The 25,719-nt window shown below is 40.0% G+C and overlaps 1 protein-coding gene across 5 annotated transcripts in view; it reads right to left on the bottom strand.

The window, feature by feature from the left end:
* The window catches only part of DENND2C (DENN domain containing 2C), a 52,660-nt gene that overhangs the window by 7,655 nt on the left and 19,286 nt on the right, over positions 1–25,719 (bottom strand). For 2 of the 5 annotated variants that reach the window (XM_036343809.1, XM_036343811.1), the window contains exons 2-15: positions 24,682–25,696; positions 24,011–24,147; positions 23,473–23,585; positions 22,734–22,904; positions 18,270–18,366; positions 14,709–14,753; positions 12,502–12,689; positions 8,361–8,470; positions 6,052–6,121; positions 5,200–5,277; positions 4,362–4,502; positions 3,581–3,729; positions 2,932–3,109; positions 4–45 (exon numbers count right to left, since the gene is read on the bottom strand). In XM_036343809.1, coding sequence (XP_036199702.1) covers positions 4–45; positions 2,932–3,109; positions 3,581–3,729; positions 4,362–4,502; positions 5,200–5,277; positions 6,052–6,121; positions 8,361–8,470; positions 12,502–12,689; positions 14,709–14,753; positions 18,270–18,366; positions 22,734–22,904; positions 23,473–23,585; positions 24,011–24,147; positions 24,682–25,508 — 2,346 coding nt within the window. In that variant the 5' untranslated portion in view covers positions 25,509–25,696. Of the gene's footprint in view, positions 1–3; positions 46–2,749; positions 2,783–2,931; positions 3,110–3,580; positions 3,730–4,361; positions 4,503–5,199; positions 5,278–6,051; positions 6,122–6,252; positions 6,312–8,360; positions 8,471–12,501; positions 12,690–14,708; positions 14,754–18,269; positions 18,367–22,733; positions 22,905–23,472; positions 23,586–24,010; positions 24,148–24,681; positions 25,697–25,719 lie in introns of all 5 variants that reach the window. The other 3 variants (XR_004973338.1, XM_036343810.1, XM_036343812.1) reach the window with 3 other exon arrangements.

Here is a 25,719-nt window from a genome sequence, read left to right as displayed (position 1 = left end):
CACCTCCTGTAAGAACTTGTCCTCACAGAGATCAACTATCAGCACCTATAAAATAAAGGAGCCAGGCAAGTTAAACCAGAGACAGTCACAGGAAAATCTGTAGGCACTGCTTGGTCAGAAAGTTGCTAAGAAAGTAGATCTTAAAGGTGTCCATCACAAGAAAATAAATGTCTAACTATGTGAAATGATGAATGTTACATTTTTGTGGTAATCATTTCACAATATATACATATGTTAAATCATTATGTTGTACACCTTATACTAATACAATGTCATAGGTCAATTATACATCAACTAGAGGCCTGGTGCACAGGATTCATGCACTGGTGGGGGGTGTGGCCTGTGGGGATTGGCCCACTGTGGGAGTGCCTCTCATCCAGGTCACCCGAGCAGCTATGGACCTGCCCTCTGAGTGGCTGCTCCCATTGCGGTAGCAGCTGCTCATCCCAGTCAGCCGAGTGCACTGACGACCAGGGGGGCAGCTCCTGAGTTGAGCGTCTACCCCCTGGTGATCAGAGTGCATCATAGCAACTGGTCAACTGGTCATTCTGGTTGTTCCACCATTCAGTCTCTGAGCTTTTATTATATAGGATAAAACTGGGGGGGGGGGGGGGTTGGGGAAGTTAAACCCTAAAAGGGAAGACCAGTCCTTTCAGTAAATGGTAGTAGGAGAGTTGGCTATTCATATGACAAAAAGTAAAACAACACCTACCTCCTCGCATATTAAAAAACAGACCAAGTTCCAGCATTCAGAATCAAAAATTAAAGGCATGCCCGGCCAGTTGGCTTAGTGGCTGAGCGCTGACCTATGAACTAGGAGGTCACAGTTTGATTCCCAGTCAGGGCACGTGCCCAGGTTGTGGGCTTAACTCACAGTATGGGGCATGCAGGAGGCAGCCAGTCAATGATTCTCTCTCATCATCAATGTTTCTCTCTCTCTCTCTCTCCTTTCCTCTCTGAAATCAATAAACATATACATTTTTTTAAAAAATTAAAGGCACAAGAATAAAGCTTCCAAAGCTTCCAAGATATAAGTAGAAGGATATCTCCATAAAGTTAATATAAGCAAAAACTTAAGTAGCTCACACATACAAAAAAACTCCTGCCCTGACCGGTTTGGCTCAATGGATAGAGCGTTGGCCTGCGGACGGAAGGGTCCCAGGTTCGATTCCGGTCAAGGGCATGTACCTTAGCTGAGGGCACATCCCCAGTTTGGGGTGTGCAGGAGGCAGCTGATCGATGCTTCTCTCTCATCGATGTTTCTAACTCTCTATCCCACTCCCTTCCTATCTGTAAAAAGTCAATAAAATATATTTAAAAAAACAAAACAAAAAAAACTCCTACAATAAAGGAAAAGATTGACAATTCTAACCACATTAAAATTAAGAACTTCTGTGCATTAAAAAAATGCTGTTTTGGAGAATGAAAAGGCAAGCCATAAAGGGCTGGTATCTAAAATATAAAATGGCCTCTTACAAATCAGTGAGGATGAACAATCCAGTAGGGAAGATAATGAATTTTATACAAAATGATTTCAAATGGCCAATAAATAGAAAGATGCTCACCCTCAACAGTAATCAAGGAATGCAAATTAAACCACAATGAGTATACCACTACACACCCATCAGAGAGGCTGAATTACACAAACTGATGATGACAAGTATTATTGGTGAGGAACTGGAGCAATGGGAACTCTTATACACTACGGGAGGGAGTTTAGCTTGCCACAACTATTTTGGAAAACAGTATAGACTTTATTTACTAAAGTTAAAAATATGCTTACCCTATAACCCAGCAACTCCACTTCCAAGTATATACCCATAGAAACTGCATGCACATACATATACTCAGGGTCATATACAAAAATATTTACAGCAGCATCATTCATAATAATCCCAAATTGGAAACAACTCAAATATCCAACAATGGTAGGATGGATAAGAAAACTGGCACATTCACACAAGGGAATACTACACACAATAAGAATGATCAAATTACTGTTAAATTCATCAACATGGATGAATCTTACAGACATAATGCTATCAAAGGAAGCCATTCAAAATATATATATATTCAATGGGCAGGTCCATTTATATCAAACTTAAAACCAGGTAAAACTGAACTATATTACTTAGGGGTACATGCCTAGATGTAAAACTCTGAAGTAAAACAAGTACATAAACACCACAGAAGTCAAGACAGTGGTTACTTTCTCGGGGGGGTGGGGAAGGGAACAGTGACTGGAAGGAGGCATGAGGGGACTTCTGGGAAGAGGGAGAGGAGGCTGGCAGTGTTTCCACTGCTGCAATGTTCCCACTCTGTTCAGTGTTAGTTACATAAGCAACACTGTGATAATTCACTGAGCTGCACATTTTGTTTTGGGCACTCATCTACATGTGTGCTATATTTGAAATAATTTTTAAGTTAACCCAGAGTAGTTTTTATGTTTGACTTAAAAAAAAAAAAAAGACTTGCCCAGCCAGTTTGGCTCAGTAGATAGAGCGTAGGCCTGCAGGCTGAAGGGTCCTGGGTTCGATTCCAGTCAAGGGCACATGCCCAGGTTGCGGGCTCAATCCCCAGTGTGGGGCGTGCAGGAGGCAGCTGATCAATGATTCTCTCCCATCATTGATGTTTCTGTCTCTCTCTCCCTCTCTCTTCCTCTCTGAAAGCAATAATTAAAAAAAGATCTAACCTTCAAAATAACACAATGAGTCCATAGTTCACTATTGTAAATAAGATATATGTGTACCATAGATTCAGGTATACTGTAGGATTTTTCTCACTGTAGTAAAAAGATAAAAAAATATGATAGCATAATGCATTAAGAATAATTATATATTAATATTAATTAACAACTCCATCACTCTTTAAAGATCACTTGTTTTCACTGTCAGTGCGCCAGTCTTTCCATAGGCACTACTCCCCTCTCACCTCTTCAATGGGCAGGTCCTGGAGCTGTGGTAAGGAGCAAGACAGGATTCCAATAAGGAATGGAGTAGGTGAGCACACGATGTCGATCATAGATGCTGGCAGGACTGGGATGTAGGTATGCTGCCAGGTAAATGGGTACAGTGTGGCAACCACAGCATGGCCACATTTTGACAGGGTGCTGGCAAGAGGAGAAAGCAAATGGCATCACGTACAGAACATCACATGGAGGGCACTGCAGATGTTATGTTAGAACTACTAACTGATGCCAGTTAGTGAGCATAAATGAACAATTCTGTGATTACCCATTTTTAACATTTTCTTTAAAATTTTAACTTAATTTACTGAAAGTCTGGAACTTCCAATTTATATTGCTAAAAATTGGTGTGTACATAGAAAAGCAATACCAATTTTTAACTGCTTAAGCAAAAACACATTTAGAAAGGTAAATTAACTGTAATACCCAAAAGTCACCAGTATAGCTTAAGTGCAAATAGGTTTTGGATTATTTACCATTTAGAATTATCCATGTCACTACGGCATTAGGTAACTGATTGAGATCATACAGGTTTTTTTTTATATGCCCAAATTTTAAAATGGTCAAAATCCATAAAACACCAGTAGGAAGTAACATAATTTACTTATTTCTCACCTTAGGCTGTTGGCCACAAAGATTACCCTTCGCTCCAAAAGGAGAGACGCACAGACCCGAATGAGATGACACACGCTCAGGCACTTAAAGAGACATGCAAAGTCCACATGTTCCAGCCGGGAATCCAGTGGTCGGCAGAGTTCAACTGACTGCAATGCAAAAATCTGAATCAGGGGAGCTGATGCAATGCTAATGACAGGACTAATGGATCCTGTCATTCTTTTACAGGTCAAATTCAAGAAAAGGGCATGCTACAAAGAGTTTGTAAAGCTGCCTAGTCTAATCCCAAGACTGAACACCTTTGTAATTTTGTAAATTTCTGGTAAAATCCTTTATCTCACTGACAATCTATATAATAAAAGGCCTGTGGTTGTGACGCTGTTATGGTCACCAGGAGGTACATGGAGCACCTCTCACAGGCTGAGACTCGCCTCTCGCGCAGTGAGGCAGAGCTCGCACGGGGCTGGCAGGACTCACAGGGCTCACGCGAGGCTGGCTGGCCGGGCTTGCGTGGGGCGGGGCGGGTCTGGGTCTCGTGCGATTCTGTGCGCTAGGCCTCTAGTAGTATTATAATCTTCATTTATCACAATTTATTGCAATGACTGAAATTGTCATTGCGAAGCAGCTCAACTGGATATTTCTCTGGTGCTTTGTGAGACTAAAACATTCTGTACTGTTTACGGAGAAGGGAAACTATGCCCCGAGGCCTCTGGAAACTGCCTGCTACTGTCAGGCCTGCTTTTGGGCAGCTATCAAACCTTTTCAAAATGAGCAAACTCACCCCATCTCCAGCCCCAGGGAGGTAGCTCTTCACTGTGATGGTGCGTCCAGGGGCTGGGAAAGGAGCTTCCATGACACTTCGCATGAAGGGGTAAACCAGAGCTGGAGACATTTCTCTTCTCTTCTCTACTTCGTCCAAAATCTACACACACACAATATGCTCTTTTATTAGGAACTCAGTCAAAAGACATAATGAATCCTATTGACGAACTGACAAACTTGGCCCCCAAATTTAAAAATAACACCAACAGATTAAAAAAAATAAGCTTCAGCATTATCTGCCTTCATTAAAGGCATTATACCTCTTGGGGGTATCTTTGTATCCCCAAGAAAAGTTATTAAAATAAATCAACTTATTTTTAGAAGATGAGCCCCTTTCTATTTCCTGTAGTTGGGGGTCCAGGGGAAAAAATGAGACAAGTTAGCTTCAGGCTATGTTCTCCTTTAAGCTCAGAGGTTTAGCAGACCAAGATAGGAGGCAGGGCAAGAGCATCTGGATTAGAGATTAAAGCCTTCAAACCTGTGGCTCTAATTTACTAATGTATCGGTTCTCAACCTGTGGGTCGCGACCCCTTTGGGGGTCGAACGACCCTTTCACAGGGCTCGCCTAAGACCACCCTGCATATCAGATATTTACATGACTATTCATAACAGTAGCAACATTACAGTTATGAAGTAGCAACGAAAATAATTTTATGGTTGGGTCACAACATGAGGAACTGCATTTAAAGGGCCAGAAGGTTGAGAACCACTGTACTAATGGGAACTCTACGTCATCGGAAACCAAACTTACTCAGAGCTCAGAGAGAACACTGCTTTCCACAGTATTCTCCACTCACCTTTGAAAAAAGGTTGAAGCAGCCTAGGCGACTGACCATGCAGTAAACCTCGGGGAGTCGCTTTCCTTTGCCTTCCGGCTAAAAGAAAACACACAACAAAGCAAAAGTTAAGCAGCGTAAGTTTTTACTAATTTGGACTATTAACACTCTCTTAATACTCTTTAATACAGAGTAGAAATCAAGGGTCTCATCCTCAATGAACACTGAAAGATGGTAAAATGGTAAAATACGATAGCATAATTATTCCAGGTTAAGTGGGGGCATTTAAGCAAGAAGAAAGTAACTCGGAGCCCTGGATTGGCTCATTGTGCTCCATTCCTCAAATATATCCAGACTGATGCAGCCACTGTGTCAGTGGTTTCTTTCTCTATTACAAACCAACAAAGAAAATAAATCCACACCCTTTTATTCTAAAGTACTCTGTGGCTAACCCCAATCTTGCTCTTACTGTTGAAAGCTAACATAGCTTCTTTAACACTCATATCATTTAAAAAAAATGTTTTTATTGATTTCAGAGAGGAAGAGAGAGGGAGAGAGAGAGATGGAGAAAGAGAGAGAGAGAGAGAGAGAGAGAGAGAGAGAGAGAGAGAATCATTGATTGGCTGCCTCCTGCACGCCCCTAACTGGGGATTGAGCCTGCAACCCGGGCATGTGCCTTTGATTGGAATTGAACCTGGGACCCTTCAGTCCGCAGGTCAACAACGCTCTATCCACTGAGCCAACCAGCGAGGGCAACACACAGATCATTGAGTAACCCTCAAACTCATCGGGAGATAGCGTTTCTGAGGTTCCTAGTGTGACTCTCTATTGCTCCTTGACCAACCCTGCCTGTAGCACAAGTCTGCAACTTACCAAAAGCTTCTTACAGTAACCAAACCACCGGCTCCCATCTTCACCAGTTAAGACAAAGGAGAACGTCTCACTAAAAACAAAAAACAAAAACAGGAACTAGTTTGAGATCCAAACAATTGTTTGACACTCCTCATAGAACAAACAATTGACAATTAGTCTAACAGCAGTGACTGTAAGAGGAGGGATTAATATTATATTTACAGCAAGTCACATTGCTCCCGAGGGAGAAAGTCCAGGCCTTGGGAATGTCCTGTCTTGCGCTGGAGTGAGAGAATAGGTAGAAGACGAATTGTTGATGCTATTGCCTCCTTTTACTTTCTTTGTTTTTTTAAAAATATATTTTATTGACTTTTTACAGAGAGGAAGGGAGAGGGATAGAGAGTTAGAAACATCGATGAGAGAGAAACATCAATCAGCTGCCTCCTGCACACCCCCTACGGGGGATGTGCCCACAACCAAGGTACACGCCCTTGACCAGAATCAAACTGGGACCTTTCAGTTCACAGGCCGATGCTCTATCCACTGAGCCAAACCGGTCAGGGCTACATTCTATTTATCCAGTCTAGTTATTCATCAAGCCTATTTTCCTTTTGTTGAATGTCCAATTTAGTCAAACATATCAAAAAGCTGTAAATGATTGTGATAAGCTATTTTTCCCTTCAAAAGTCTTCTATTTAGTTCTGAGAGGCCATATGAAATAGTGATAGGCAAAGAATAGTATCCTTAATATATAAAAATTAAGGATACCGTCCATAGGAAAATCACCAATTCCTCATTAGAAACATAGAGAAAATATATGCAGAGATAATTTATGAAAAGAAGACTTAAAGATGCTAAGAAGTGAATTCATTTATAAAAAGGTCCAAATTTGAACAGTAAGTACATGTGTCCATATATGGCCAAAATTAAAGATTGGAAGGGAATAAGCCAAAATAGTTAGAGAGTGATTATCTCTGAGTAACCAGAATACCAGTGACTTCTAATTTCTGCTTTTTATTTACGTCGCTGTATTTTCCGAATATCCTATATAATAAAAGCATAGTATGCAAATTGTCCCCTCGACAATTGTCTGGGAGTTTGACCAGGGGGCGGGACCAACCAGGGGAAGGGAGGGAGCCCCTGGCCCCCGGCAGCTGCTAGGGACCCTACCAGTGCATGAATTTTGTGCACTGGGCCTCTAGTTCTAGAATAAACACACATAACTTGTTTGGGCAGGGTGGGGTGGGGGCGGGGAACCGACCATGGAGCAGCCAGGGCAATAAGGAAGAAGTGGCCTGTGTGGTTGTAAGTGTAACTGCCAGCACAGAAGCCTCAGGATTGATGGCGCAGAGATGAGAGTGGCGATCAGGCTAAACTGGTTACAGCAGCTTAGTCGGGAGGCAATTGGAGGTGGAAGGGCAGGCTCCTTAGGCAACAGCTGAGGCTGTCTTCCAGGTCAGCGGCATGTGACATGGTTCACATAACCACCCTTCCAGTCAAAACGACATGATCAATAATTACAGTTTTGAACAAAGCAGTTACTGATTTATAAGCAGGATGCATACGCAATGATGGTTTATTAATTAAATATGATATTTTTCTCTAGATACTGGGAAAAAATTCTTTTTTTAAAAAAATATATTTTATTGATTTTTTTTTTTTTTTTTACAGAGAGGAAGGGAGAGGGATAGAGAGCTAGAAACATCAATGAGAGAAAAACATCGATCAGCTGCCTCCTGCACACCCCCGACTGGGGATGTGCCTACAACCAAGGTACATGCCCTTGACTGGAATTGAACCTGGGACCCTTCAGTCTGCAGGCCGACGCTCTATCCACTGAGCCAAACCGGTAAGGGCAGGAAGAAATTATTTTTATCTCCCCTCCCAATATTCTACATGTCTCACACAGGAGCCTCCCACAGTGGCACATACAATCTGGACTGTGGCTTCTTCTATCAACTCGAAGGAGAAACAGATGCATTGCTCTGTTTGACCTGTTTCTGAGTCCCTAAGGTTGTCTTTTCCTTTTCTATCCACTTGGTGGCATTTCTGGTTGTATGTAAAGTGGAACTTTTTTCTCTGCAGGACTGGCAAAGTGGAGAGGCTCTCACACTTGTTTTCCCTTTGACACTGACATTATTCCGTGTTTTTTTTCCCTGAGTCCCACAGAGGAAATGTTCTAATTCTGTTTCTTCCTTTCCCCCCGCTGCATCCTTGACCTGTCACAGTCCACACCGCTTCCCTGCTGGCTCTCCCACTTCTCAAGCACTCTGTCTGATTCTATGTTTGTGGTTCCAACAAATAGAAACCAGATAAAGTAGCCTATTTACCTCTTGAGTTCCGAGGTTGGAGCCCAGTCCTTCGAATCAGGAAAACAAAATTTGGGGATAACTTTGAGCCTCTCTTCAGTGTCTTTGGATTGCTTAAAGCCATGATCACCCTGAAAAAGATAACAATGCAGGTGACTAATATTCTACGCAAGTGAAGAACAGAAATAAAATAGTGAGCCTGGTCTTGGGAAAAGAGGTCTCTGATAAGCCTAAGTAGTCATCTCAGCACAGTTTTGTGCTGTTTAACAAAACAGGAAGGCCAAGACTGGTAACCACTGAAGATGCATTGAGAACAAAGTTACTGAGAATTAAAAAATCCTATTTTTACACAGAAATGGTATTGTGGAGATCTTATAACTGTACATGGAACATCAAATAAATAAAAATCTATTCTATAATATACTGATAGCAAAAACCTAGTCAGATCTAGACACTCTCTGATCAATAATCAAAGATGTTTTGAAAAAGCAGATGAACGTTTTTCAGACAAGGAATTTTTAGAATCCACTCCATATATAATCATTTCCCTTAGCATGTAATCTTTGCTACCTAATTACTGGTTTGCAACTTCCTGTAAAATTTCAGCATGGAAGACCCTTTTGTGCAAGTCTGGTATTATACTTAAAGGACAGTCTAAGTTTAGTTAAACCAAAAGACATTGAAAATTTAGTATAAAAACAAGCAGATAATAAGTCTAATTACCATATTGTCTTCATGTAACTAATACAAATGCTCTATCCTTTCATTTCTAAAGCAAAACATGCATCCATTCTGGGTCACTTGAATATTAAGTTCTTAAGAAATGGAAAGCATATTGTTAAATGATTCACAATCATCTTCATTCAAGGTTTCCTGCAATAGGACCGAGTGGGGCTTGGTCAGCTCTTTCCATCCTTAACTTATGGTGACTAGTGCACAAAGATGCTAAACAAATCGCTCAGAGACGCCCCTGAGTCACTGCCAGAGTCAACTGGATCCTTATCTGGTTCTGAGCCGATTAATTCAGGCTGTGTTGAAAACAGGTTCAACCTCAAGATTTCTCTCTGCAAATATAAGACATCAAAAATGGCGGCGGGGGTGTGTGAAGTTCCTCTTTATGGAAAATTTGATTCCTCAAGACCATTTAAATTACATTATTTTAGACTCTAATGGTCCCATGTTACTAAGCAGAGCCATGACCCCGTGCTCTCAGGCTACACTGAGAAATTTTATTAAAAATTAAACTTATTGATTTATTTATAGTTGGGATGTTGCTGAGAATTTTTAAAAAATGAGAATCCATACAGGAAACATCTCTTAGATTCCAGTACAGTCGTTCTTCACTAGCTTTTTTATTTTTATTTTTTTATTATTATTATTTTAAATATATATTTTATTGATTTTTTTTACAGAGAGGAATGGAGAGGGATAGAGAGTTAGAAACATTGATCAGCTGCCTCCTGCACACCCCGTACTGGGAATGTGCCCACAACCAAGGTACATACCCTTGCCCGGAATCGGGTCCACAGGCCGATGTTCTATCCACTGAGTCAAACCGGTTAGGGCTTCACTAGCTTTTTTAGTGAAACATGTAACTCAAGGTTAGAAACCAAAAGTCCTCACAGGGCTGAGCAGATGACTTAAATGAGAGAAGTGCTCCAAGGAGGAAGCTGGGAGTGAGCAAACATCCCTATTTACAGGGATCACTCCTCACCAGGGCCAGCTACATAATCTGCAGAGTACTGTGCAAGGTAAACTGTGGGTCCCTTGTTCAAAAAGCAGTAAACATGAAACATAAAATAAAATATAAAACATTTTCTCTCCTGTGGTCTTTCATCCCGTGATGGGGTTTTTATTTGCTATTTAATGTCATGCTCCCTCAGGCACAAGGATCCTGGTGTCAAATGCAGACCCTCCAACCCTCACTGGCACCCAGAGGTCCTGGCCCGCAATCTGGTGCACAAGTGACCCACCAGCTGATGGGCTTCCAGATGCAGAACTGAAACTGTGTCCCAACTAGAGGTGAGGAAGCTAAGCCAGGCTTCTCCCCATCTCTCGGGCCACTGCTCCAACCCACAGCAGCGAGGCAACCCCCATGGGTTGTAGCCTGCACAGGGGGATGTGCTTGGTCCTTGGATTGAGGGTGGTGGAAGTTCTTGCCCCACCAAGGCACCACTGAACATGCGTGGCTCTGCCAGCCCAGACAGGGAAGGTCTCGCTATGCGTTGCCTAGAGATTCTGTGGGGCAATGCTTGCCTGATCCTGACCCTCTCCATGCCTATGCCCAAGTCCCTGCCAGGGACAGAGGGGGCAGTAGTCACTGAGTAGGGGCAGAAGGGGGGAAGTGAGACAGGGCCCAGGAAACCAGGGGGCAGGGGAGAGGACAAGTAGAGAACCATCCTGGGGAGGTGGCAAGAGGTGAGACCATGCATGAACCAAGCCTTTAAGACCTAGCCTCTTGCCTCCTTGTCCCATCAGATCTCACTTCCAAAACACAAATTCAAAGACAACGTTACTAAGAATTGCAGTGGGGACTACAGAGCATTCAATCCCCAGCACAGGGCTCTTCTGAGGGAGGGGCCTCATGTGACTGTGCTGGTCACGTGCCCATGAGGTCAGCCATGGCTTATTCAGTTTCAGCCAATTTCTGCCCCTCAGGAATGTAGGCTGAGTGCGGGTAGGCTTTCCAGTTTCTCAGGAAAAAGCAGAAGCACAGGTTTTTATGTGAAATTTGACTTTTAAACATTGGCAACAAATAATTTATTGTTATTATTTTTACAAAACACCACAAATAAAAAAAAAAATCTGTAGGCTCAATTTGCTCAGAGGCCACGGTTTGCAAACCCTGATGCAATGATTATGTTCCTCTCTTTGTATTTGCTGCCACATCTGGGGTCTGTGTTCTAAGCCCTGTAAGGGCAGGGACCAAGAAGATCTTTTTCATTTGTATTCCTAGCACCTACTATTGGCAAACAGTGGGTATTTAAGAAATATTTGATGAAATGAATGAATCATGTTTTGAAAAGGGCAGAGCAAACTAAATAATATTGTTAATAATAGCTACCAATAAAAAAAAACAAAAAACAGCTACCATTTACCAAGCGCTTACATGTGCCAGGAATGGCGCTTTGCATACATTATGTCTAAATCCCCACTAATGGCTACACAGCCGTGGGCAAACTACGGCCCGTTTGAAATGAATAAAACTAAAAAAAAAAAAAAAAAAAAAGACCGTACCTTTTTATGTAATGATGTTTACTTTGAATTTATATTAGTTCACACAAACACTCCATCCATGCTTTTGTTCCGGCCCTCCGGTCCAGTTTAAGAACCCATTGTGGCCCTCGAGTCAAAAAGTATGCCCACCCCTGGCACCATATGGGGCTTACTATGGGCTAGACACCGTTCAAAGGGCCTTATATAGCTCATTGAGTCCTCACCACAGCTCAGTGAAATGGACATTATTATGATTCTCTCCGTTTTATAAATGAAGAAACCGAGGCACAGGGCAATTATGTAATTGCTCAAAGTCACAGAGCTAATAAGTGGCAAATGCAGATAGCTGGTTTAGAATTCATGCTCTAAACTGCTACCCTGTTCTGCCACATTTATTATTCCTCTCAATAAGGACGAGAAAACGGAGGCTTCGCAACTTGTTAGAGGTCACTTAGTAAATAGCAGAGCAAAAAATAAAAAACAAACTTGGATAATGAGCTTTTTTCCCCCTTGAGGTGGCAGCTCATGCTTGACATAAGATGTCATCAAAGCTCGGCCTGCATGGCTCAGTGATTGAGTGTCAACCTATAAACCAGGAAGTCACGGTTCAATTCCCGGTCAGGGCACATGCCCAGTTGTGGGCTCGATCCTCATTGTGGGGCATGCAGGAGGCAGCTGATCAATGATTCTCTCTCATCATTGATGTTTCTATCTCTCTCTCCCTCTCCCTTCCTCTGTGATATCAATATCAACACACACACACACACACACACACACACACACACACACACACACACAAAGATGTCATCAGAGTCATCTACCAGACCCTATAGGAAGTACTGCACACTACTAAAAGCTGACCAAGACAACAATAAACAAGAGAGGAAATAAATACATGAAGAGACACAGGAACATTCCTGAATGCCCCCTGCCTGTTTGCACCTACCTTGCCAGGGAACTGCTGAATGACCTGGGGACTGTAGCTTATTTCTGATGGTTTCTTCTGCAGAGACACTACCACAAAGAGTTCAAACAGCTGCTGCTCCTGTAATTCAATGAGGTCGCGCTCTAAGGTCTGGTAGTGGGGGTTCCTCTTGGAAGGCTGCTGCAGTTGTGCTAAGCGCTTGTGGCGATCTGCAACGACAGCACAGAGCCTTGTTTTCCTTGGAAGCCAGCTTCCCTCTCGCAGCCAGAGGTCGCAACCCATTCAGGACTAATCTTCACTCAGCTGCTGCTGAACGAATGTTTACTAACCAATGTCTGCCACACAGATATACCTGTTAGGGCTATGACAGGCTTGAGGGTCAAGTGCAGATTCTCACAAGCACTTGGGGGCCCTGTGTTGGGACTGATGCTCCATGTCCCAACTGATACTCTTATGTCCCAACACATACTCTATGTTATCCCATCTTTCATGGCCTAACACCAGGACACACGGAACATGTCAGGCAAAAGCACTGGCCTGACAAAAGATATCACTATTGGGACCATGAAATCATAGGGGGGAGGGAGGAGGATGATATGATAAAAGAACTGAGTCTTACAGAAGGTAAATACATGAAGTTTGATAAAATTAAAACAAAAACTATTCTCACGTGAAAGAAACTGTCCTTTTTCCTTCTCTCCTTGGCACATAGTTCTAATAATGGACATGTGCTTTTATCAATAAATGACGCTAGCCCAGCCAGCATGGCTCAGTTGAGTCAACCTATGAACCAGGAGGTCAAGGTTTAATTTCCGGTCAGGGCACATGCCAGGGTTGTGGGCTCAATGCCCAGTTAGGGGCACGCAGGAGGCAGCCGATCAATAATTCTCTCTCATCATTGATGTTTCTATCTCTCCCTTTCTCTCACTTCATCTCTGAAATAAATACCAATAAATGATGCTAAATGCAAGAGAAAATAATTGAAGTAGAAGACATCCATTTGCAGACTATTTCTCAAAAGAATAAAAACATACCACTTAAACAGTGCAAGCAATACCACTCAAAACTGGCTAGCATTTATCCTTTATTCTCATTTATCTTTAATTCTGAACAATTTGAGATAGTGCCCCTAGGGAAAAGGTAATACTTGCAGAGGAAATAGTCCAAGTGGCTCAGAGACTTGCTTATGTGTCATTCTGCGCCAACGATGGAAAGACTCATCCTCTGACTAAACATTTTGATTTTTAAAAAAATATATGATGCATTATGCCCCCAAAAGAGTTACACTATGGATCAAAAATACATCTAGGAGTGACTTCCCAGAATTATCTAGTACTTTTAGTGTTCTAGGAAAAATTTTTCTTATCCCAAAGGGTTCAGTTCAAGTCAAGAAAATTTTAGGTCCTATTTCTCAGTATCAACAGCACTAAATTAGTCATCTGTGCACATCCAGGCTGAACCTGATGCTGACTTAAGTTTCACCTTCAGGCTGCAGAATCAAACACCTGAACCAATTCAGGCCAGTGGAGGGAGCACCTGACTGTTAATCGTAAGATCAGCGTATCAGACTTGGAACTGCCCTGCACGCAGCTTTGATTATTCATGTCTCCTACTTTCTCCATGCCTTGTTTGCCAATCAGTTAAACAGGAACTGAAAAACTTCCGGTGAGAATCCATTAAATGAAGGGTATCGAGCACCATGAAGCATAAGAACAAATATAGCAAAAACTGCATGGCATATTCTATAGTCTAACAAAAAATAAATGGCACAATAATTTGGAATATAAATGCCTATGAAGAAGAAAGAGATCAATGTTTTATATCTCAGTGTCAGAGATATCAAAGTCACTTAATTACACTTGAGCGACTATGAAAAATCTGATATTGAGTGACAAGTATTTGTCTCAGTGGGTGATTCACACATACCCTATTTTGGCTGCTGGGAAATGTCTACACATTTGTCTGGACACGCAGCTCTGCCACTCCCCTAAGAACATTCCATCTTAGAACCATGAGGGTTTGCCTCACTCCACTCCGGGAGATGTTTAATGCTGTCAGACATCTGACAGTGTGCTGCTTAGTTCGCCAAATCTCAAGAAGCTTTTATAATGAAATCTCCTACAATATGACACTTCTTGTGGGAAAACATGCTTAATCACACAGGCAGGTGCCACCCCACCTATACCGTGATCATCACGAGAAAGGGAGCAGCCCATTGACTCACTCACTCTTTGGCAGATACTCGGCATCACTTTCGTTCCCACTGGTTTCACCTGAAAAGAGAGAAGTAGTTTCCATTTGTATTTGTCCAACGGTAGGAAGTACACGAGGATGAAAACAATATGAAACCTCCACAGACCTGGGGGCTTGGGGTCAGGAAAGCTGAGCCTGTCTCCAACCACTTAGTTACATCAGGGCAGGACAGTCACAAGAAAACGAAAGGCCCAGAGGAGGCTCTACTCTACTCTGTCTTCTTCCCACTCCCTCCCTTCCTGATCCTAGAAATTAACAGTAGTTCAGACTAGTCTTAAGAAGTCTAGTTTGGAGTCTATTTCTACATCCATATCCTTATCTTTAAATTCTCGAATAAAATATCCAAGGTTGAACACCAACCTGACTAAACAAAAATCTCAACAGAGAACAAACTATGAATTTAAAATCATGGAAAATGTTGGGGCAAGGGGGGTTACCAAATAAGTTTATGAAGGAACAATCTCTCTCTTGCGATACCTCTAAGCGAACTCTAGGCCAAACTGAACTCTTCTATTCAGAATTCTGCTTTCAGCTGCTCTTATTTTTCCCAAACAAATGTTAAGTTTCTTGAGAATAAGGGCTATACTTTCACAAGAGAGTGCTTTACAAGTGAACAAAAAATTTCTAGATTAAATCTGAAAAGTTAGGGCAAAAGTAAAATGTAAAGAAAGGGGAAAACTTTAAATATATAAGGAAAAACAAGGCCCAGGGACATAAGCGATGTTACAAAAAAATTAGCTATTTAAATATTGGGTACCACATATGTTTGTAACTTCAAATTAACCACCATGACAAAAAGTATACTGGGGCTAGAAAACACTGTTCGGTATGAAGGAACAACTGCTGTCAGCTCCTGAGTCGTTAGCCGCAGGCACCTTCGGGGAGCCTAGGAAGTTTAAGGAAAAAAAGAAAAGAAAGGGAAAAGGGAGGAGAGGTAATGTAACTGGAAAAGACCTTATAATACATTCACATCTATGGTTTTGTGACTTGCACTCTGGGACACTAAATGAAGGTTAAGGTTAAGGGGTTTATAAGCCACCAAGAAAATCTACACAGAATCTATAGGGATCAAAAAAGTATTAGGCCATAACCGGTTTGGCTCAGTGGATAGAGCGTCGGCCTGCGGACTGAAAGGTCCCAGGTTCGATTCCGGTCAAGGGCATGTACCTGGGTTGCGGGCATATCCCCAGTGGGAGATGTGCAGGAGGCAGCTGATCAATGTTTCTCTCTCATCGATGTTTCTAACTCTCTATCTCTCTCCCTTCCTCTCTGTAAAAAATCAATAAAATATATATATATATATTTTTAAAAAGTATTAGGTTGTTTCTTTTTACATGTGACTTTAACACAGAAAACTGTAATGACAGAACTGAAGAATGGCACTAAAGCATTCTGTAATGCTGATAACTGAAACTTAAGAAATGTTTAGGTTGGAATAGATTCAGTACAGCTTAGCATGAACTGACACAGTAGGTAAATATAATTATTTGGTTCTACTAGACATTGCTGATAAGCAGACAAAAGCGTAAGAAGGAAAACAAAAATCTGAGAACAGTGACCATAGAACCAGGAGATCCTCAGGCCTGAGAGAAAGCCCCTGGCCTGCTGGAGACGTTAGTCACGGAGACTGGATAAATGCATGTTGTCTTTGAGGCACACAAATGAATAACAATCTTATAGGAAAGGGTTACAACTTACAACTTAAGGACTGCATTTTGTGTGTGTGTGCTAGAAGTTGGCAATTCAGGCTGCTGAATTTTTTTCCTTTTCAGTAATGATGCAGTGAAAAAAGAATTTGTCTCTTCAAAAACTTGTTTTACAGCTGAATTTACTAAAATGTTCCTAATCCATAAGGCATAAAGCATTCGAATAAGAGATCGGTATTAACCTACTGAGGGTGCCATATCTGGAGAGTATAGTTATCAATAGACTCTGTTCATCTGGGGAAATGATAATGTTCTTTAGAATTTGTCCTGGTCCCAGTGTCCTGATATTGTACATAATTTGCAACTTATAATTTATGTCCTTGTCAACAACAGTGAGGTTACTATCTGCCACAGAGGGCTGTTTAGAAAACAAATAATATATTTGAAAAGATCCAGCATAATATCTGGCATCAGTTTTCATCTTCTGTATCTAGTTCTGGGTTTTACAAATTAAAAGCCTTTGGCCATATCCTTAGTGAAGATAAGGAAACATGGAAAGGAGACAGTGAAACTGCTAAAAATCAAAGTTTGTGAGAAAAATTGAGAGTAACTGTTGGTGACGGAAAAGGGTAAGACCTTGTGGTTCCATGCTCCTTGATTTAAAACGACATTTCCTCCTCTGTTTCTTAGTTTGTATAATTAGGATAGTCCCTACCTCCTAATGTGGTCATACGTTACACACGAGGTAGAGTACGTAAAGAAACTATTGCTTCATCCAGCAATGTTAGCTATTATTAACAATAATCAGAAGTATTTCTTCTGTAGAAGACTGAAACGTCTTTTACTAATTGCTTTTGAGAATATAAAAACTGGCATTTAAAATGGTGACCAGTTGATTTTAATCATTGTAGAGTAAGAAGAAAGAGTCTTGAATTGTAACACGAAGAATTTCACTTTCAGATAGTAATTGTTAGAAGGTAAAACAGATTTAAAGGAAATTTAAATATTTTTGTCTTTGGAAATCTGAAAAAATATTAAATATACTCTTCTGGTATGATTTGGCTGTTGTTCTTGACTTATGAATCTCACAGACAAAAACTACTAAATCCTGCATATTCTTTGCCAGACAACCATGTTAAAATTTTTTTTAAAATATATTTTATTGATTTTTTACAGAGAGGAAGGGAGAGGGATAGAGAGTTAGAAACATCGATGAGAGAAAAACATCGATCAGCTGTCTCCTGCACACCTCCTACTGGGGATATGCCTGCAACCAAGGTACATGCCCTTGACTGGAATCGAACCTGGGACCTTTTAGTCCGTGAGCCGAAGCTCTATCCACTGAGCCAAACTGGCTAGGGCAAGTTAAAGAATCTTGCATAAGTTTTAAAGAAAATTCTAATAATTTACTCTGGATGTTGAAAGCTTCTTAATTAGAACAATATAAGTTTTATCTAGGCATCTGAAGGATAAAACTATGGAACTTATAAGATGACTGACTACAAGTTGAGTACCATATACTTTCAGTCAATATATACCTAGTAATATTTTCATTTCTCCACTGAAAGAGTCTATACTGATAAATGACTATAAATGAAAGTAGATCTACAAAAGAATGATGCAATTTACCTATGAAAATTAATCTCATTGGTTTATATGTATATATTTTTGATTTATTTAATTATCTATTTATTTACTTATTACTTGATAAAGAACTAAATAAGAGGAGTTTGAGGAAGAATAAGAAATAGTCCCTTATCCTAAATAAGTTTTATATTTAAGTGGGATAGACAGGAAAGTAAACCAAAAATTATTCACACCAACCATTAAGTTATATAATGATTCTCTCCCCATATGCTGATAGCTATGGACAGCTGGAACAATTCTTACCTTTAGAAGGAGGTACGTCTTTTCCAGTGTACGGATGTAACTTTACTCTCTTTTTCCCTCTCTTTGATTCAAATATGTCATCTATTCTCAATACAAGCTGAAAAAGACCAGAAAAGTACAAGTTAAAACCAACACCAACAAGTTTGCAGCCTAGTATCAATTTGAGATTCACATTGAGAAAAAGGTCCATTTTCTAAATGAAACTTACATTTCTCAATTTTGAATCTAAAATGATCTTTTAAAAGGTTTTTTCTTATTGATTTCAGAGAGGAAGGGAGAGGGAGAGAGACAGAAACATCGATGATGAGAGAGAGTCATTGATTGGCTGCCTCCTGCATGCCCCACATTGGGGATTGAGCCCGCAACCCGGGCATGTGCCCCTGACCAGAATCGAACCCAGGACCCTTCAGTCTGCAGGACAACGCTCTATCCACTGAGCCAAACCAGCCAGGGCTAAATGATCTTTATGAAGATAGTACGTTGCTCTAAACAAAGTCCATGTTACGTGGGTACAAAAAGGGCAGTCCTTTCCAGAAGAGCCCAGCACAGGCTCTTGGAGAGATTCCTTGTCATTCCGTGTCACGACATGCAGGAAATCTAGATACTGCACCTAACAGGGTGACCAAGCATTTACTATCAGACTCAAGTTTTTGCCTGCCCAGAGTAGGAAGTGGAATACTTACTCACTTGGAAGGCAGGGTGGGGCTCAGTTATTTTTGCTCCCAGGAATTTTTAATAATGAGAGGATAAATCATACATAGAAAGTTTTTGTCAAAGGGAATATTCTATCTCTTTACTACTAGACGTACTAATATTACAATTTATTTTAGAAACATCATAAAATTAGGAGACTCTCAAATATGCTCGAGTACAATAACTATACTCCATTTAATAAACATTATTCATTAGGATGATTTCTTTGCTGCTGGGAGGAGTATATGAAATACAGAGACAGAGACAGACATATACACAGACTGGGCTTAAAAGAAAAGAGCCTGGCCAGTGTGGCTCAGTGATTGAGTGTCAACCTATGAACCAGGAGGTCTCAGTTTGATTCCAGGTCAGGGCACATGCCCAGGTTGTGGGCTTGATCCCCAGTAGGGGGCATGCAGGAGGCAGCCAATCAATGATTCTTTCTCATCATTGATGTTTCTCTCTCTTTTCCTCACCCTTCCTCTTTGAAATATATATATATTTTATTGATTTTTTACAGAGAGGAAGTGAGAGAGATAGAGAGTCAGAAACATCGATGAGAGAGAAACATCGATCAGCCGCCTCCTGCACATCCCCTACTGGAGATGTGCCCGCAACCCAGGTACATGCCCCTGACCGGAAATGAACCTGGGACCTTTCAGTCCGCAGGCCGACGCTCTATCCACCGAGCCAAACCGGTTTCGGCAAAAAATATATTTTTTTTAAAAAAGGAAAGAATTAAAGCTGATCAACAGCCACTTTAAAAAAGGAAGAAGTGATTAGTTTTTTTCACGTATCTTTTACTTAAAATTCCAAGCTTTTTCTTAACTATTAATTCTGATTTAACATATTTAATGCTCAGAATTACAATTGTTAGGAACATTATATGAAATGATAACCAACAAAGTTGGAGAAAAACACTCTTGTTTTCTCTTTTGTCCTTGTCTCTCCAGTGATGTTGGCAATCCACAGGCAGTGAATGAGTCCAGAGCAAAAAATAACATGTGAGAAACATGTGCTTCCAATATGCAGATTTCCCCCACATTTTTGGATGAGTTTGTTCTTTTAAAGATTTTTTGTGGCGGCCATGCAAGTGAAAAATTACCAATGTCCTTAAATATCAGCATTATAAAAAACAAATAAAAGAATCCAATGTAAAAGGGTACTGTTAGGGGCTATGGAACGATATATGAGAGCAAACACATATTTTTTGTTGCAAATGAACAAAACTAGTATACATTTTTTTAAATTAAACTTACCAGGGTGACATTGGTCAATATGAGCATAACTACTATAACTATTAATGTGCATTTGAAAAGTATACTCCAAAGTATACTCAACTGTTATAAAGGAAAGGGAACAATCTGTCCTAGAAAGATGAGGTAAAGTAGTAAAATTTGGTTATGAGCTAGGAAGAAGAACCTACTTTTATCTTCTAATTGTAGGAAATACTGTAGAACAGCCTTCCTAAGAAATGATGGGAACCACATTGTTGTACACATGTGACACAAACATTAGGGAATCCACTCTAGGCTTCCATAGGAGGGTAAGAAAGGAAGGGTGGGGAAGAGCCATATGGACTAGATCAGTGATTTTCAAACTATGAAACCAGTTTCTCTTCCAGGGATAGCTCCAGTCATCAAAGGGGAAATAAATGAAAACGGCTTTCGTGTGGAATATTGTTCCGAAAAACACTCCAAAACCAAAATTTGTATTGCAAATGGAACATCTGAAAAGCATGTAACTCAAGGAGGAACACAGGTAGAAATGCTAACAGTCTGTTCCTGCCTGATAATCAAGAGTTCCTCATCTTCCTCCTCCCACCCCATAATTCTAAAAAACAAACAAACAAACAAACAAACAAACAAACAAACAAAACCCCTCCAAAACCTTTGGGAAATATTAGAAAAGGAAAAGTTGGATCCTATCACCTATAATCAGAAAGAACATACTTCAAGCAGTCAGGAGATCCACAGTACAGAAAACAGAGGCATGAGTCTAAAGCACTCAAATCTCCTCGGGTCTCATTAGACTCTACAATCCATAATTCCTAAGTATTTGTTCATGCCGCTCCAAAAACCATATCTTAAATGAAGTCTCTATTGTGTTTGTGTTCTGGCCCCTGGGAACACACGATGAGTTATTTCTGGGCCATGTGGGAAGCGGCTTCTTTGTGCCAGCGTGGTCTATCGAAGGGGAGAAAGGTTGCTGAAGGCCTGGTTAATTCTTCAAACCTCTTAACTCTTCCTCATCATTCATAGGAGAATAAACAGCTAAGGATTTTTTTTTTTTCACTGAGAGAGATATGTTTAGTGCATTTTAGAAACTGTGTCTTTAACTTTTCACATATTAAAGTGGGAGGGGCAGGAAATAGATCAGAAGAATTAAAGTAATTATGGAACAGAGTATTTCCCAAGGAGCCAATCAGTTACGAAACCAAGAAACAGCTGTGACTTCTGTTTAGTGTTAAAATCAGGTACAAAAACTGTGCTAAACGAATGGGATTAAGGAAAGGAGTACTATTTAAATGACTGGATTTTTTTCATTTCTTACCAGTAATCCTGAAGACATTCTGAATTACAGAAGAACAAAGTATCATAAAGAGTTTGAAAATATTTTCATGTAATTTATTAAGTGTCTCTCCTAAAATATATATATTTGTCTACAAATAATCCCCATTTCTTCATTTTGGTTCCATTGGCTTTGGTTGAGATGACTACAGACTTATTGACTTTTCTCCTTGAGAAAGAAGTAGTTTATTTAATATAAGTGCTGAAAATTTCTATTCCCAAGTAATAGACAAGTTTCTTTTTTTCTTCCTCTGAATGGAAATATTTGTCCCAAATTTAATGGCCTATACTCTGTAATTACTGAAAATCTAAACTTGCACACAAAACTGAATTCACTTTGGCAATAATGTAAGTGAGTGAGAAGACCGAAGACAGCTTAATAAAATGTTCTTATATATGATATTCTAGTGCTTCCCTGACCCAAGCATTTGACTGCAATGAGAACTAAGGTAGCTGAAGTGAAGCCCTCCATCTAAAGCAGCAGTTCTCAACCTGCGGTCGAACGACCCTTTCACAGGGGTCGCCTAAGACCATCCTGCATATCAGATATTTACATTACGATTCATAACAGTAGCAACATTACAGTTATGAAGTAGCAACGAAAATAATTTTATGGTTGGATCACAACATGAGGAACTGTATTTAAAGGGCTAGAAGGTTGAGAACCACTGATCTAAAGTCAATTTCCAAAACCATCAAGAAATCTTGGCAAAAGCCATGCATTTTTCTGCATGCATGAGCAAAAACCTAGTTAAGGCTGCTTTCCAAAGCTCCTAATTCAGCGGTTCTCAACCTGTGGGTCGCGACCCCTTTGGGGGTCGAACGACCCTTTCACAGGGGTCGCCTAAGACCATCGGAAAACACATATATAATTACATATTGTTTTTGTGATTAATCACTATGCTTTAATTATGTTCAATTTGTAACAATGAAAATACATCCTGCATATCAGATATTTACATTACGATTCAAAACAGTAGCAAAATTACAGTTATGAAGTAGCAACGAAAATAATTTTATGGTTGGAGGTCACCACAACATGAGGAATTGTATTAAAGGGTCGCGGCATTAGGAAGGTGGAGAACCACTGTAATTCCAGTGGGTCAGTTCTAACCCATTATTTATATCCATCTAAAGTTTATTTATTCTCATTTTCTTACAATAAATGCTGAAATAAGAGTCAAAGAAAGAAAATCCTTACCCTTGGAACATTTTTTCTTTTCCTGCTTGCAACTTCTCCAGCTCGGAAGAGCTTCCATTCAGTTAAAGTGACGGGCAAAGTGGTATCCTTTGTGAACTTTGACCTTAAATAAGCTTGCGAGTTCTTCAGTTCCATGGTCTTCCGGTGAAGGAATGGAGGTTTGGGAGGAAGCTAAAACAGGAGAAAATGTAGTGTGGTAAGGGTAAGATCATCTAGTTAATGCCTGTGTTCTAAAATTCAAAGCTACCCCAGAAAAATATTTATCTTTTCTTTAAAATCATCTTACATGAGGATACCGTAATTTCTTTTTCACCAAGCTTCTAATCCAAAGTTCTTCTACTACATTGTAATCCAATTTCCAGAAAACCATGGCTCAGAGTCCTCATTGACTCAAGGCAGCCTTTGCTTCCAGGAGTGGTGAATGTTTTCAGGGACCAGACTTCCTGTGACTAATAGGGAGCTGTGGTAACTAACTATAGTGAACTGCAAAGTTCATGGCCTGTCTAAAGGTGCTTACATTCAATTTTTTTTAAAGTGCTAAACAACAAACAAACAACCCCTCCAACCAAAGAAAATAAAAAGCTGTATGCTACCCCCAAAACAAAGAATAAAAAAACCCCACCATTACAAAACAACCCCATATTTTAATGCCTCTCAGTTTTGGCACTAGTTAAACCATTTCAACCTTTTTCTAGGGAACAAGATGTAATGTTTTCTTATGCTAATTCTCTGGTTATACCTTGGGTGTTTTGAAGGCACTTTTGGGGGGTGGAAGCTTCCATGCTGAAGGGGATCTCCACATGGGAAAAGACTGCAATGGAATAGCTTCATATGGATTTTCTTTGGTGGGATCTTGAAAAACAACAACAAAAAATAAGTTTAGAGGAACGTAACTAAATGAAAACAAAGTGACTACAGCTAGGAAAAGACATATTTTTAAAAAGTATGTTCAGCTTTCTATTCCCCGTTGCTGGAGGGAGGGAGGTCTCAAAATTAATGGCACTTTAAGCTTATAAACTACTCAGGTGTCCAAGCAAGCTAAAAAATATTATCAAAATACGGTACTAGAAACATCTACTTCTGCACTGAGCAGTCCACTACACTAGCTGTATACTCCATTAAAGAATAAAAGAATTTATACAACAAAGGTTTCCATATTAAAAAGAAAAATCTAGAGCAAGATATGCTTGATTGTAAAAGAAAACACCATCCTATATCTAAGGGCTCCACAAAATACATACTCATTCAATTGAATTGCAAAGTTTGTGGACACCTACATATGATATCCTCATAGATATTGTCCTCAGACTGTGTGTAATAAAGTGCTGAGCCAGAATTTCTTCCAAGTTCTTCATGCATCTTCTGTGTGTTCTGATTTCGGAAGTGCTGAATGTCTTCAAATTCAAAGGATTTCCTTAAGAAAGGAGATATATGTTCAAGTTGTATCTTTTAAAACTCTAGTCTTCTTTAAATTGGTATGACAGACAAAAATCGGTAAGTAAAAGACTTACGTGCAAAATTATAAAGGTGTTTTATCAGAAATCTAAGAGTAAACTAGGCTAATACCCTATATGCACAATGAGAAAATTGGAGGCTTTTAGCCGATCTCTATTCATGTTCTTCATTGGGTACCTTTTTTAAATTCATTCTCTAATAAGAAGGGAGACCAGGGCCAGCATGCTCTAAATGAAGTAGAAGACTGTACCTGCTACCCTACACATGCTTGAAGACAGAAAATGGAAGTTTTTCTGATGCTCCTATGTCAGTAGATTGTGTTAGCTATTAGGCATGCTTCTACTATTTCCTTGTGTACGTATTTTCCCCTCGGGTTAATCAACATCTGTACAATCAAATTAGGGGAATGGAAACTGTTATAAAAGAAAAAAGGAACTCCAGGGTCCAGTAAGGAAAATATGTACAAATCATTACCTATTGAATAAAAACATACCTTTTAGATCTCCCTCTGATTTTCCCCCCATATTTCTTTGGTTCAGGTTCCTGAGAAGAGGCCAAATAAGACTCTGCACAAGAATTATTTTCACAGTGTTTTCTGTCACAGTTTCTTTCTTTACATGGCATAACACCAGATTCAGACAAATATCTGAATGTCCTACGAGGTTTTGGCAAAGGATTTATAGAAGGTCCACATTCTTGTCCTTCCGGTTCAGAATAGATATTTTCCAAGCTCTTGGTTACTCCATAGGAACTCTTCAGAACTCTGAAATTCAGTTCCTTTTCTGAAGAGACACAATGTTCTAGAGCCAAATTGAGGACTTTATCTGGGGGAAGTGCCTCGATTTTCTTCCACAGTATCTGTGAGGTATAGAAATTTCCTGGAGGTAATGAAGTCTCTGGATCCAAAGCAACTTCTTTCCAGCTTTCAATTTGTTTGACCCGGGAACATACCCAGTTGGATTCTGATTCACTTTTAAAGAAGTGAGTATCGTTACCTTCACGTTTCTCACTTTCATCCTCACTTTGATCCCGGCTTTTGGCATCTTCATTAACATCTAGACCAATGTTTTGAGAGTTGGTTGCATCCAACTTTTTGCTCTTTCCCTCAGCAACACGATTCTTCTTAAGAAGAATCTCCTGATGACAGTTACTATATTTCGTTCCAAAGTCCTTTCGGTGCCACTTATCTGGATTAGATATACCATTAGTCCTTCCTTCCCACTGAGAAATTTTTTGTTTGATGTTTTTGCAGTGGCTTCTTGACAGTGTCTGAACAGCAGAACGAGAAAAACCAACATCCATGTTCCCAGTTGGGTGCATACCAAAGTGATGAATTTTACTGCAGTTCCATTACATGTAATTGGGAAATTCTGTGTTCTTTATCCTGTCAGTTAGAATCCAAATAATTCCAGTATTTTTCTTTCATCTTTAACTTAGAAATTTCTTTATAAAATTTTTTAAATCATTGAACCTTGCTGAAGATGGCTGCAACTTTATTTTGAATAATCCTATTAACATAAGAAAAGAATAT

The sequence above is a fragment of the Myotis myotis genome, unplaced genomic scaffold (genome assembly GCF_014108235.1).
Source record: "Myotis myotis isolate mMyoMyo1 unplaced genomic scaffold, mMyoMyo1.p scaffold_m19_p_18, whole genome shotgun sequence".
Taxonomy (NCBI): Eukaryota; Metazoa; Chordata; class Mammalia; order Chiroptera; family Vespertilionidae; genus Myotis; species Myotis myotis.
Note: the sequence above shows the minus strand (reverse complement) of the source record. Positions and strands in the feature narration are given on the sequence as shown.